General features: G+C 47.2%; 1 protein-coding gene across 1 annotated transcript in view; it reads left to right on the top strand.

Annotated features, from left to right (window-relative positions):
• LOC126157785 (ATP-binding cassette sub-family C member 4-like) overlaps positions 1-14478 on the top strand; it is a 241759-nt gene that overhangs the window by 35867 nt on the left and 191414 nt on the right. Inside the window, exons 3-5 of the mRNA XM_049916399.1 lie at positions 7786-7942; positions 8073-8211; positions 8294-8404. Coding sequence (XP_049772356.1) covers positions 7786-7942; positions 8073-8211; positions 8294-8404 — 407 coding nt within the window. The remainder of the gene's footprint in view (positions 1-7785; positions 7943-8072; positions 8212-8293; positions 8405-14478) is intronic.

The following is a 14478-nucleotide window of genomic DNA, read 5'->3' as shown; positions in this document are numbered from 1 at the left end:
ACGAATGTACTAATCCAGAATGAGATTTTCACTCTGCAGCGGAGTGTGCGCTGATATAAAACTTCCTGGCAGATAAAAACTGTGTGCCGGACCGAGACTCGAACTCGAGTTCGAGTCTCGGTCCGGCACACAGTTTTAATCTTCCAGGAAGTTTTATATCAGCGCACACTCCGCTGCAGAGTGGAAATCTCATTCTGGAAACATCCCCCAGGCTGTGGCTAAGCCATGTGTCCGCAATATCCTTTCTTTCAGGAGTGCTAGTTCCGCAAGGTTCGCAGGAGAGCTTCTGTAAAGTTTGGAAAGTAGGAGACGAGGTACTGGCAGAAGTGGAGCTGTGAGTACCGGGCGTGAGTCGTGCATGGGTAGCTCGGATGGTGGAGCACTTGCCTGCGAAAGGCAAAGGTCCCGAGTTCGAGTCTCGGTCTGGCACACAGTTTTAATCTGCCAGGAAGTTTTATATCAGCGCACACTCCGCTGCAGAGTGGAAATCTCATTCTGGAAACATCCCCCAGGCTGTGGCTAAGCCATGTGTCCGCAATATCCTTTCTTTCAGGAGTGCTAGTTCCGCAAGGTTCGCAGGAGAGCTTCTGTAAAGTTTGGAAAGTAGGAGACGAGGTACTGGCAGAAGTGGAGCTGTGAGTACCGGGCGTGAGTCGTGCATGGGTAGCTCGGATGGTGGAGCACTTGCCTGCGAAAGGCAAAGGTCCCGAGTTCGAGTCTCGGTCTGGCACACAGTTTTAATCTGCCAGGAAGTTTCGAGTGTACTAATGTCGATGCTGAGGGGCTCAGGCGAGGCGTAAAGCTTTGTGTCGTATAGTTATCACGGGTTTACGAGTGGGCCTTCGCCTTCGAAAGCCGATATCGATGATGTTTCGCTGAATGGTTCGCACGCTGACACTTGTTGATGGCTCAATAGTGAAATCTGCAGCAATTTGCAGAAGGGTTGCAGTTATGTCACGTTGAACGATTCTCTTCAGTAGTCGTTGGTCCCATTCTTGTAGGATCTATTTCCGGCCACGGCGATGTCGGAGATTAGATGTTTTACCAGATTCCTGATATTCACGGTACACTGGTGAAATGGCCGAACAGGAAAATCCACACTTCATCACTACCTTGGAGATGTTGTCTGCAATCGCTCTTCCGCCGCGTATAACACCACGTTCAGATTCCCCAAAACATTGATGAGATGCCATCGTAGCAGCAGTAACCGACCTAACAACTGCGCCAGACACTTCCTTTCTTGTACAGTCGTTGCTGACCGCAGCGCCGTATTCTGTTTGTTTACGTATCTCTGTATTTGAATACACATGCCTATACCAGTTTCTTTGGCGCTTCGGTGTATATCACAACGCACGGCACGAAAAAATCTGGCTTCGAATACAAATCAAAACAGACGACAGGCTCTAAATTACACTGTAGGAAGAAAATCGCAACATCAAAAAATAAGTAATGTAGAGTAATGAAATTTCGGGAAGTAATTAAGATTGTAAGGTCACAGGTTAATGTAAGCAAGAGATAAGCAATTGGAAATGGGAAATTCTGGTTCATTAATAACCGATGTAACCGCCAGAGTGTTGAAACACACCCTTCCGTCGGCCGGTGTGGCCCAGCGGTTCTAGGTGCTACAGTCTGGAACCGCGCGCCTGTTACGGTCGCAGGTTCGAATCCTGCCTCGGACATGGACGTGTGTGATGTCCTTAGGTTAGTCAGGTTTAAGTAGTTCTAAGGTTATTTTTTTTTAAATCTCATTTTGTTCGCTTTCGTTCGTTGAATCTGCTCGGGGCGGACGTCGTAAGACACCCGTTTAAGTTCGTTGTTGATCGATTAACTCAGTTTTTTTATTACAGAGGGCTGCTAACCCTCTGACCGAACAAGCTGAGCTACCGTGCCGGCAAATCCACACTTCATCACTACAAGTTCTAGGGGATTGATGACCTCAGATGTTAAGTCCTAAAGTGCTCAGAGCCATTTGCACCAATAAATCAAACGTGCATGCATTGTGTTGTACAGGTGCCGGATGTCAGTTCGTGGGATGGAATTCCATGCTTGTTGCTCTTGGTCGTTCAATACAGAAACGGTTAATGCTGTTTTTGGATGACTTTGGAGTTGCTGTCAGATGATGTACAATATGTGCTGGATTGAAGGCAGATCTGGTGATCGAGCAAGCCTAGACAACATGTCGAGACTCTATAGAGCATGTTGGATTACAACAGCGGTATATGGGCGCGTGTTATTCTGTTTCAGAACACCCTCTGGACTATTGTTCATCAATGGGAGCACGACAGGTCGAATCAACAGACTAACGTACAGATCTTCAGTCACTATGCGTGGGATAACCACGACAGTGCTCCTGCTGACAGACGAAATCGCCCACCAGACCATAACTTTAGGTGCAGGTAGAGTGTATCTAGCTCGCAGACAGGTTGGTTGCAGGCCCTCAACTGACGGCCGTCTAACCAACAGAAGTCCATCACTAGTAACGAGGCAGAACTACACTCCTGGAAATGGAAAAAAAGAACACATTGACACCGGTGTGTCAGACCCACCATACTTGCTCCGGACACTGCGAGAGGGCTGTACAAGCAATGATCACACGCACGGCACAGCGGACACACCAGGAACCGCGGTGTTGGCCGTCGAATGGCGCTAGCTGCGCAGCATTTGTGCACCGCCGCCGTCAGTGTCAGCCAGTTTGCCGTGGCATACGGAGCTCCATCGCAGTCTTTAACACTGGTAGCATGCCGCGACAGCGTGGACGTGAACCGTATGTGCAGTTGACGGACTTTGAGCGAGGGCGTATAGTGGGCATGCGGGAGGCCGGGTGGACGTACCGCCGAATTGCTCAACACGTGGGGCGAGAGGTCTCCACAGTACATCGATGTTGTCGCCAGTGGTCGGCGGAAGGTGCACGTGCCCGTCGACCTGGGACCGGACCGCAGCGACGCACGGATGCACGCCAAGACCGTAGGATCCTACGCAGTGCCGTAGGGGACCGCACCGCCACTTCCCAGCAAATTAGGGACACTGTTGCTCCTGGGGTATCGGCGAGGACCATTCGCAACCGTCTCCATGAAGCTGGGCTACGGTCCCGCACACCGTTAGGCCGTCTTCCGCTCACGCCCCAACATCGTGCAGCCCGCCTCCAGTGGTGTCGCGACAGGCGTGAATGGAGGGACGAATGGAGACGTGTCGTCTTCAGCGATGAGAGTCGCTTCTGCCTTGGTGCCAATGATGGTCGTATGCGTGTTTGGCGCCGTGCAGGTGAGCGCCACAATCAGGACTGTATACGACCGAGGCACACAGGGCCAACACTCGGCATCATGGTGTGGGGAGCGATCTCCTACACTGGCCGTACACCACTGGTGATCGTCGAGGGGACACTGAATAGTGCACGGTACATCCAAACCGTCATCGAACCCATCGTTCTACCATTCCTAGACCGGCAAGGGAACTTGCTGTTCCAACAGGACAATGCACGTCCGCATGTATCCCGTGCCACCCAACGTGCTCTAGAAGGTGTAAGTCAACTACCCTGGCCAGCAAGATCTCCGGATCTGTCCCCCATTGAGCATGTTTGGGACTGGATGAAGCGTCGTCTCACGCGGTCTGCACGTCCAGCACGAACGCTGGTCCAACTGAGGCGCCAGGTGGAAATGGCATGGCAAGCCGTTCCACAGGACTACAGCCAGCATCTCTACGATCGTCTCCATGGGAGAATAGCAGCCTGCATTGCTGCGAAAGGTGGATATACACTGTACTAGTGCCGACATTGTGCATGCTCTGTTGCCTGTGTCTATGTGCCTGTGGTTCTGTCAGTGTGATCATGTGATGTATCTGACCCCAGGAATGTGTCAATAAAGTTTCCCCTTCCTGGGACAATGAATTCACGGTGTTCTTATTTCAATTTCCAGGAGTGTATATTTCATCAGGAAACACAACAGACCTCCACCCTGCACTCCAATGAGCTCTCACTTGACACTACTGAAGTCGCAAAAGGTGTGGATTTCTGTTCAGTGGAATGCACGGTACAGGGCGGCTGACTCAGAGCTGTCCTTGAAGTAACCGATTTGTAACGGTGCACTGTGGTGCCAATTGCTGCTCAAATTGCTGCCCTACGCCGAACACGATCGTCTTCCCTCCCAGTAGTAGTGACACGTGACCGTCCGCACACCGATCTCCTTCCGACCATTCATTCTCGTGACCATCGTTGCCAGCTGTCATATACTTATACAGTGATTACATTTTTGAATAGGATTTTTGCAATATCGCAGAAGGAATACCCAAGTTCCCATAGCCCTGTAACACGACCTTGTTCAAACTGAGTGAGGTGCTGATAATGGTGTCTTTGTCGCCTTAAAGGCATTATTGACTAACATCAACTCATCACATCCAATCTCGAAGATAATAACGCTCACAACCGTTACAGCGTGTATTTAAAGCAAACTTGATTCGCATGCTCATAATGGCGCTACTAGGGCCGTCGTATGCGACTGGTATGAAATTCGAATAGACATTATCTCTGAGATGTAGACACACGCCTATCAACCTTCTTGGCGTTGCGATTTTTTTTCCGTCAGTGTACGTGAAGTAATTTGTCATGTGATCGTATGCGGGTGGCTTGTAGTCATCACATCACCGAATCTATGCTCTACAGTGCAAAAGTATGGGTGAAACATGATCTGCGATCACACAGATAAGCATGGATAATGAACAGGAATAGGAGATGATAATACGCTCATAGTCTGCCGAAAAATATGATAATTATTAGCAGTTAACATAGGAGTATCAAGACGGACGTCATACTTTTCAGACAGCAGAAGAGAGACAGGAGTGTCTGAAGGACTCGGACATCTGTCGTCTGTTTTAAAAGAAGACCAATGAAATTGCGGCAATGATGCCGTCACAGTCGACTCGAGAAAACACTCGTATGCTGTAAGAGGCGCGCCGACGGTGGATCGCCCGACGACAACAGTGAACGCAGGAGCGGCACCACTCGTCTGACTGGGTGCTGCGTGATCTTTCCCTGTATACGGAATACTCATTGCGTTATACATATCTGGTGTCAGCAGTTGCATATCCAGGAGCGTAGTACACTTCATAACAAATTGTGGTCTCGGAATGGATATATACTGTACGGTTTTCAAGGGTACTTTGTACCATTCTTCCTGCAAAACAGAGGAAGCTCAGGTAACGATTGCAGAGCTGGATAGCGATCACGCATCCTTCTCTACAAAGTAGACCATAAAATTCAATCAAATTGAGATCGGCGACTGTGGTGGTCAGGGAGATGCGACAATTCATCTTCCTGATCACAAAACGAGACATGGCCGACGAGAACTGTGTGAACAGGGAACCTGTCGTGTTGAACTCAGCATCACAATTGGCAAACAAACATTGTTCCACGGGATGGACCTGATCAACCAAAATGGTCACGTAATCCTGGGAAGTAATGTGACATGTGCACGGAATAACCTGATGTGGTTGCCGAACCCCTGTCATGTTTTCTCTTCGGATGTAAACTCGGCCAGAAGTTGGAAACATAGCGAAACAAGACACATTGAGCAAATGATATCAATTCATTGCTTCACTGTACAGGTTTTATGGCTTCGACGTCATATTTTTGCTATTCCGGGCATTTGCGTCACTTATGAGTGATTTTGCAATTCCAGCTCACAATAAATTCCCACTTTATGGAGCTCCTGGCTTTGTGTTGTTCTGGTACTGACAAGGTAAGCAAGTGCGACGTACAGTTCTGCAGTGTCTTTTGCAGCTGCCGTCCTCTTACTTTTTGCCACAATCCTCTTCAACGACCATCCATCACGATCATTTAATACACACTTTCGTCCACGTAGTGACGCGGCGTATGACGTTTTCCGCTTTTGCTATAAGTCTCTCGACACACGAAAACACTGTGGCTACCTTAGTTATGGAAATACCCAGCATATGAGCACCAACAATTTTCAGTCGTTCGAATGCTCTGAGCTGCAACATAATGCACACAAAACTTCCAGAATACTGTTCTGACCACGACTGATACATGCATCGTACTGAGGACGATGCACAGGTGCCGTTCGTGGTGAGGTGCTGCAGCGCAACCTGCACACTTAGCGGCATCTACATTTATCAAATGATAATTAAATGGACGCCCTAGCTGCAAATAGGCGTTGATATACTTCATTGGGGACATGTTGAAAATATGTGCCGCGACCGGAACTCGAACTCGGGATCTCCTTCGAGTCCCGATCGGGGCACACATTTTCAACATGTCCCCAATGAAGTATATCAACGCCTCTTTGCAGCTAGGGCGTCCATTTAATTATCATTTCATTCTAGCAAAACTGCATGGTCATCAACGGTAACTGTTCTTTCGGGATAGATACTACCGTCATACATAGTTAAAATATGGCTTCCCGGCCATTGACTTTCTTGTGCGAACGCACACGCTATGCCCGAACTCGCACGGGACTTGATAGATTAATCTGCCACGAGTAATGAGTATGATGGTCAAACATCTATTAGGCGCACTACGAATGTAGTGGTGTGGAAATGTTCAAGTGGTGCAAATGGCTCTGAGCACTATGGGACTTAACAGCTATGGTCATCAGTCCCCTAGAACTTAGAACTACTTAAACCTAACTAACCTATGGACATCACACACATCCATGCCCGAGGCAGAATTCGAACCTGCGTCTGTAGCAGTCGCGCGGTTCCGGACTGCGCGCCTAGAACCGCGAGACCACCGCGGCCGGCTTGGAAATGTTGGGAATGTGGGTCTCACGGGAAGCGTGCAAGGGATAAGTCCGTGCAGGCGCACATTCCTCTTTGCCCTCGGTGGCTCTGATGGATAGAGCGTCTGCCATGTAAGCAGGAGATCCCAGGTTCGAGTCCCGGTCGCGGCACACATTTTCAACATGTCCCCAATGAAGTATATCAACGCCTCTTTGCAGCTAGGGTGACCATTTAATTATCATTTCATTCTAGCAAAGCTGCATGGTCATCAACGGTAACTGTTCTTTCGGGAATAGATACTACCGTCATATATAATCTACATTTATGTTCAAGCATGCGTTTGAGTTCTTTCTATGTTTCTCCCCACCCCTTCTATGCAAATACTGGTAATCATCAGCTAAAAAGGGATGTTTAATAATCACTTACTGCCAGCGCAGAAAAATTTTCGTACTTAAAGCCAGACTGAACAGACTTTCATATACACTATACTGGTTAACACTTACTTTATTGATATCCCTTGGTTTACGCCGAAATGTTGTGCTTTGAAAACGTCCCAATAAGGAACAAAATAACTCGTAAATCAGATAATTAATACATTTTATCAATTTCAACACTAAGCTAACGCCCTATCATTTGATTTATTCTCTGCTTTCTGTCTGAGACAACTTTTACTTGTACTGTCAAAGTCCCCCATAATTTTTTAATATCTTGGTAATGTGTAGACCTCATTTTTTGCTTTCCTTCCACCTACGTCTCGTTTTGCTGACTTTTTTTCACTTAAGTAGTATTAAGTGGTTTTCTGTTGACGTTTATAACGTAAGACTTCGGTGTACCTTCATATATTGCCATTATTTGCCATGAGTAATGTGGCGTCTAAGTGAAATTGTAATGTGCCGAGACCGAAAACTACACGTTTATGATTCGCTGCTGTTATTACGAAGACCGATGCTAAATATTCATTAGTACCAAAAGAACTATCTCAGAATAAACTTTGTTTTCTAATGCTTATATAGTCAGCTCACGGCGTGTTAAAATATTACCATTCCCTGTTCACAGCGTATATGGGGAGACTGTCTGCGCGATTCCGTAAGCGAGTGGCCGTCCGGACAGACGAGAGGATGAGGATGATGAACGAGCTGGTGCAGGGCATACAGGTGGTCAAGATGTACGCCTGGGAGAGGCCCTTCGCAAAGCTCGTGGCCATGGCCAGGAAGTAAGTGAGACTCAAGATAAGGAATCCTCGTATATAATAGTCAAAACGCAGACTGAGCAATATAAAAATAGGTATTCCAGAATGGCGTCTGTCTCTGAGTCACTATAAATTAATTGCCTGTTAATTCCAGGTCCGAAATCCACAAGCTGCTGCACACAGCTTACCTTAAGAGCTTCTTGCATGCATCGGCCGTCTTTATAGAGCGCTCCTCCCTGCTGGTGACCCTGCTGGCTTACTTCCTGGCTGGAAAAATCGCCGGCCCCGACCAGGTGACTATATTCTACATCCTTCACATTTTTTTCTGCACGTTTGCACTTTTCCGTCTTCAATGGCCGTCTTATTACATTTCAGATATTCTCAATGGCTCAATACTTCAGCGTGCTCAACTTGTCACTGGCCATCATGTTCCCATTCGCTATAGCCTATGTTAAGGAAGCGGGAGTGTCCGTCCAGCGCATCGAAGTAAGTACAAATTTCTCATCCGACTTATCACAGCACAACAATCTGTGCTGCAGAGTTTCTGATAACGTTAGTTGTCGAGTGGTAATACACAAATAGGATCATTAAAAGAATACTCGGTACATCACGCCACTCTACTGAATGTACCGAATGTGTAACAAACAGCTGATGGCAGTACGTGTTGTACAAGAATGGTCTAAAAAGTTCCGTGCCTATCTCACAGATCGCAGGCTAGCTGCGCAGATTTTTCCTCAGAGTTCGATACAACTTTCAACAGGCACCATGCAAAATTGCAACTGATTCTGTCCGGTAGTGACAGGCAACAGTCCGAAAACTGTAATCGCGTCCGAAATCATCGAAAAATTACGCGATACAAGCTAAGAAAAACGTCATAGCAAGGTCTACGGAACTGTCAAGGGATTTCAAAAGAATATGTCGGCTACGTTTTGCATGAAGAACTGCACACAAGCTTTTTGCAAAACGGGTGCCGTGCTTCCTCACAGCGGATCAAAAACGAATTTACACGAGAATATCCGAACACTGACGGGTTTTCCTAAGGCCAAAAGTGATTTTCAACGTGTTTGTGTGGTAATGGGTGTAATATGGATTCATCACCACACACTGGAATCAAAACAGAAATCCAAACAGATGACTTTAGGTCAAAAGAACACGAAGATGATGTCATCATAGGGAACGGCCATGATATCCGTGTTTTGGGGTGCGAGAGAAATTCTTCTAATTGACTGTTTGTGAAAAAATAACAGGGTAGTATAATTAGAATTTTCTAACGGATCTGGCGCGTCGGATTAGCCGAGCGGTCTAAGGCGCTGCAGCCAAGGACTGTGCGGCTGGTCCCGGCGGAGGTTCGAGTCCTCCCTTGGGCATGGATGTGTGTATTTGTCCTTAGGATTATTTAGGTTAAGTAGTGTGTAAGCTTAGGGACTGATGACCTTAGCAATTAGCAATTAAGTCCCATAAGATTTCACACACATTTTTTCTAACGGATCTGTATGCCAAAACTTCGAAAAAAGGGATCTGCTTTGCAGAAACATTCAACCTGTTTGCGAAAGTGTCTTGAAAATGGGAATATTGAGGGATCTGCGTTGTGGGGTGTGGGAACATAATCGTACATCCGTTACGTATATTCTCGTACAGGCGAAACATTTTACTTGAAAATCGCTTGCCCGGTGTCGTATTTATCCGACTTTGAAATAAAATGTCTCGCCTGTACGGCTATATCATACGAGGGCTGTTCAGAAAGTAGGGAACATTTTGGCATTAAAAAAAAAAAAACATGTACAAGAAATATCTTTTATTAGATACATCTGAAAGAGCGACTGACACCACTTTTAGACATAGTCACCAAACACAATGGGGCACTTATCATAGCCGTGGACAAGGTTTGAAATAAGTTCGTTGTAAAAATAACTTCAGCCAGTAAGTCACGCCCGCCTGGAGTTCCTCGTCGTCATCAAGCGCTGCGTTGCAAGCCAGTTCTTCATCTTGGGAAACAAGAGGAAGTCGCTTGGTGCAAGATCGAGGCTGTAGGGTGGATGAGGAAAAATTTCCCATTTGAATGAATTTAGGAGTTCTTTAGTGCGGTTTGCCGTGTGAGTTCGGGCACTGTCGTGCAGAAACAAAATTTTGGACGTCAGCTTTCCTCGGCGTATGTTTCGAACTGCTCTTCTAAGGCTGTGCAAAGTTTGAGAGTACAGGGCAGAATTTATGGTTGCTCCACGTTCGAGAAAGTCAATAAGAAGCACGACTTGCCTATCTCAAAACACTGTCGCCATCAACTTCCTTGCTGACAAGGTTTGCAAACATTTTCTTGGTTTGTGGGGGGACGTTGTGTACCCCCACTCCATGGACTGTAGTTTTGTCTCGCAATTGGCGTCTTTCACCCAAGTCTCGTCACCGGTTACCCCTCCAGTAATGAATCACCATGCTTGTGGTAGGCCTCCAGAAATGTCAACGTTGCCCCCTTTCGCTGTTCTTCATGGTGCTCTGTAATCATTTTGGGCACCCAGCTTGCACAAAATTTGTGGTAGCCTAGCTTTTGAGTGGCAATTTCAAACAACAAAGTACGTGAAACTTTCGAAAAGAAAGCGAAAGCTCCATTATTGTGAAGCGACGGTTTCCACGAATCGTTTCATGGACTTTAGCGACAAGATCGTCAGTCACAATGCTCGGGCGTCCGCTCTTCTCTTCATCATGAACGTTGGTTCGGCCATTTACAGATGAAACATTCACTCATTACGTTGCTTCCGTACACTTGGCACAGTTAACGATAAATTTCTATAGGTTTTAGGTTTTTTCCCAACAAAAAAACGTATCGCGGACCGCACCTCACAACTGGCGGGTTTCCGATTGCAGAGCACATTTCCAATTCGAATATCGAAAAAAACCTGACGCATAGAGATGTTCCTGCTGTCACGGATGGATGCCGACGGAGCTGCCGAAAACGCACATACCAAAATATACGCGATCGGCGAGTGCCTAGCGGCGTCAGACGGAATCGTTCCCTACTTTCTGAATAGCTCTCATACATACATACATACATAATGGATGTACGAATACAGATTGTAGACTCACGGTTGACAACATATGGGTCTGGCCATGAGCCGTGAATTGATAGCCAAATGGTAAGGCGCCCATTTGCCATAAGCGAGAAATCCGGCTTCGAGTCCCGGCTGGCACAAATTTTCACTGTCGTCATTCTGTCCTACAGCTGATGGTTGTATGTATTTTCGCAATTGCGCATACATTTAATGTAATACCAAATGGTACTGGTCACTTGCTGGACAGAGGTCTACTCTTGAGGGGTAGAGGTCTATAGTAGACCTCTGCTCAGCACGTAACTGGTACCATTTGGTATTACACTCCTGGAAATGGAAAAAAGAACACATTGACACCGGTGTGTCAGACCCACCATACTTGCTCCGGACACTGCGAGAGGGCTGTACAAGCAATGATCACACGCACGGCACAGCGGACACACCAGGAACCGCGGTGTTGGCCGTCGAATGGCGCTAGCTGCGCAGCATTTGTGCACCGCCGCCGTCAGTGTCAGCCAGTTTGCCGTGGCATACGGAGCTCCATCGCAGTCTTTAACACTGGTAGCATGCCGCGACAGCGTGGACGTGAACCGTATGTGCAGTTGACGGACTTTGAGCGAGGGCGTATAGTGGGCATGCGGGAGGCTGGGTGGACGTACCGCCGAATTGCTCAACACGTGGGGCGTGAGGTCTCCACAGTACATCGATGTTGTCGCCAGTGGTCGGCGGAAGGTGCACGTGCCCGTCGACCTGGGACCGGACCGCAGCGACGCACGGGTGCACGCCAAGACCGTAGGATCCTACGCAGTGCCGTAGGGGACCGCACCGCCACTTCCCAGCAAATTAGGGACACTGTTGCTCCTGGGGTATCGGCGAGGACCATTCGCAACCGTCTCCATGAAGCTGGGCTACGGTCCCGCACACCGTTAGGCCGTCTTCCGCTCACGCCCCAACATCGTGCAGCCCGCCTCCAGTGGTGTCGCGACAGGCGTGAATGGAGGGACGAATGGAGACGTGTCGTCTTCAGCGATGAGAGTCGCTTCTGCCTTGGTGCCAATGATGGTCGTATGCGTGTTTGGCGCCGTGCAGGTGAGCGCCACAATCAGGACTGCATACGACCGAGGCACACAGGGCCAACAGCCGGCATCATGGTGTGGGGAGCGATCTCCTACACTGGCCGTACACCACTGGTGATCGTCGAGGGGACACTGAATAGTGCACGGTACATCCAAACCGTCATCGAACCCATCGTTCTACCATTCCTAGACCGGCAAGGGAACTTGCTGTTCCAACAGGACAATGCACGTCCGCATGTATCCCGTGCCACCCAACGTGCTCTAGAAGGTGTAAGTCAACTACCCTGGCCAGCAAGATCTCCGGATCTGTCACCCATTGAGCATGTTTGGGACTGGATGAAGCGTCGTCTCACGCGGTCTGCACGTCCAGCACGAACGCTGGTTCAACTGAGGCGCTAGGTGGAAATGGCATGGCAAGCCGTTCCACAGGACTACATCTAGCATCTCTACGATCGTCTCCAAGGGAGAATAGCAGCCTGCATTGCTGCGAAAGGTGGATATACACTGTACTAGTGCCGACATTGTGCATGCTCTGTTGCCTGTGTCTATGTGCCTGTGGTTCTGTCAGTGTGATCATGTGATGTATCTGACCCCAGGAATGTGTCAATAAAGTTTCCCCTTCCTGGGACAATGAATTCACGGTGTTCTTATTTCAATTTCCAGGAGTGTATTTCGGAGTTCGAGTCGCCGCTTTTTTATATATTGTGTGATAATGGTCTTGTGTCCAAACGCTCTTACAACATTAAGACTAACCGCCACTGAGATTGCTTTCTATAGCTAAATAAGATTGTACTGAAAATAAAAAGTTTCTGAAAACGTAAATTCTTATTTTCACTAATTTTCTGACTGTGAACTTCTGACTACCCTCCAAAGCACCCCATAATCTTCAATACATTCCCCAACAAAGGAAGCACCGGATCTTGTTGCACTCTGCATAACAGACGTTATGAGACTCTGGAGCCCCACCTGTAGGAACGGCAGGGTTAAAATAAGGTCTACAGTCGCATTTGTTTTATTTTGCTTACTGCCTACAGGTTTCGTTACTCAGTACCATTCTCAGACTATTCCATTATCAAAAAATTCCAGCACATACTTGGAACAGCAATGAAATAGGAAATTTGGAAAACGTTAATGAAAACATTTTGTAGTAGGAGGTAACAGACCTAAGTTTGATATACTTCGTATTATAGAAAAAATTGAAATATAATTACTATGGCAGCAAGATACATTTTGTACGAATAACAAAATAGATTATTTTCCTTCATAAGGAAGTGGAATAAATGTCGTTAAGTCCTTTAACCCAAATATTTTTAATGTAGCATTGTTAAGAATTTGAATTAACATGTTCAGCTGAATTACTTCACATGTACTGCCACACGCTGAAGCTTGCACAAATAATGTAATTTCTTCAATTAATGCTGCAGTTTTGTTTGAATTAGTGTCCAATGGAACAGAGAACGTCCAGTTACATGAATGCGCGGTGTCTGTTCTTTCGGACATGTGGCGCTCAGTGGGGACGTGGGTCGGCCGTCAGGCGTGCCGAGACAGTCCGCGCTGCTGCGATGAACACTTTTCTCCGTACGGTGCGGTGATTAACGCACATGGATTCCGCGGTCGAATGCCGGTCTGGTACACTTTTCACTTCCCACGTAATGTCCTAATGCAGCTGCCATCAGTATCCCTTTCCTTTTCTTTCCTTTCTCCATCCGCCTTTAATTTTCATGTAAGAGAACGTTCACTGGTACAGACAGTAAAACTGCATGAGCCACAGCATAGATGAGGTCATTTGATGAACTCGACCACTTGTTTTGAAATAACTGTAAGTGCAGTTGCGTCGCCACATTGCCCAGCCGTACAAGTTAGAAATAGTTTTTCGCTATCTCAGAATGTCATTTGCGATCTCGTCTAAGACCCCGAAGCAGCGTGCCTTCTCGAAAGCCGAGTCAGAGATAACATCAAATCTAACACCGAATAATTGCGAATTTTCTAAATCCAGCGATAAGTCACTGTGAGCAGACCGTTCAGAAATAGAGTCTCAAGGCATATGAGCGTCGACGCCAAATACACATCTAATCAGCATGTCTTCAAAATAATATCATGAATGTCTCCAGGCTTCACACCACTAACTGTCATCGGATCACCTTAGCTAAGCTTAAAAATGGCTCATGAAACGTAACTGACAGATAGCTAACGAAGTGGTTTTTTCCACTGTATACAAACTTTAGGGATTGATCGATGAGAGGATTCGGAACAAAAAAAGGTCTAATGCAGTTATGTCTGGAAATCCATGGTTTCCATGCTAGAGACCATTTGTTCAATCATACATTGTTACAGAGATTGCGTTCTAATACGCGCTGTACTATGCAGCCACAGTGCATGTGCTGAAAATGGTTTCCATGTGCCTCAACGCATCCGTGTACGTGCCGCAGCACGTTCTGTCTCAGAC

This window comes from Schistocerca cancellata, chromosome 2 (genome assembly GCF_023864275.1).
Source record: "Schistocerca cancellata isolate TAMUIC-IGC-003103 chromosome 2, iqSchCanc2.1, whole genome shotgun sequence".
NCBI classification, from domain to species: Eukaryota; Metazoa; Arthropoda; class Insecta; order Orthoptera; family Acrididae; genus Schistocerca; species Schistocerca cancellata.
This window is presented reverse-complemented; position numbering and strand designations above follow the sequence as displayed.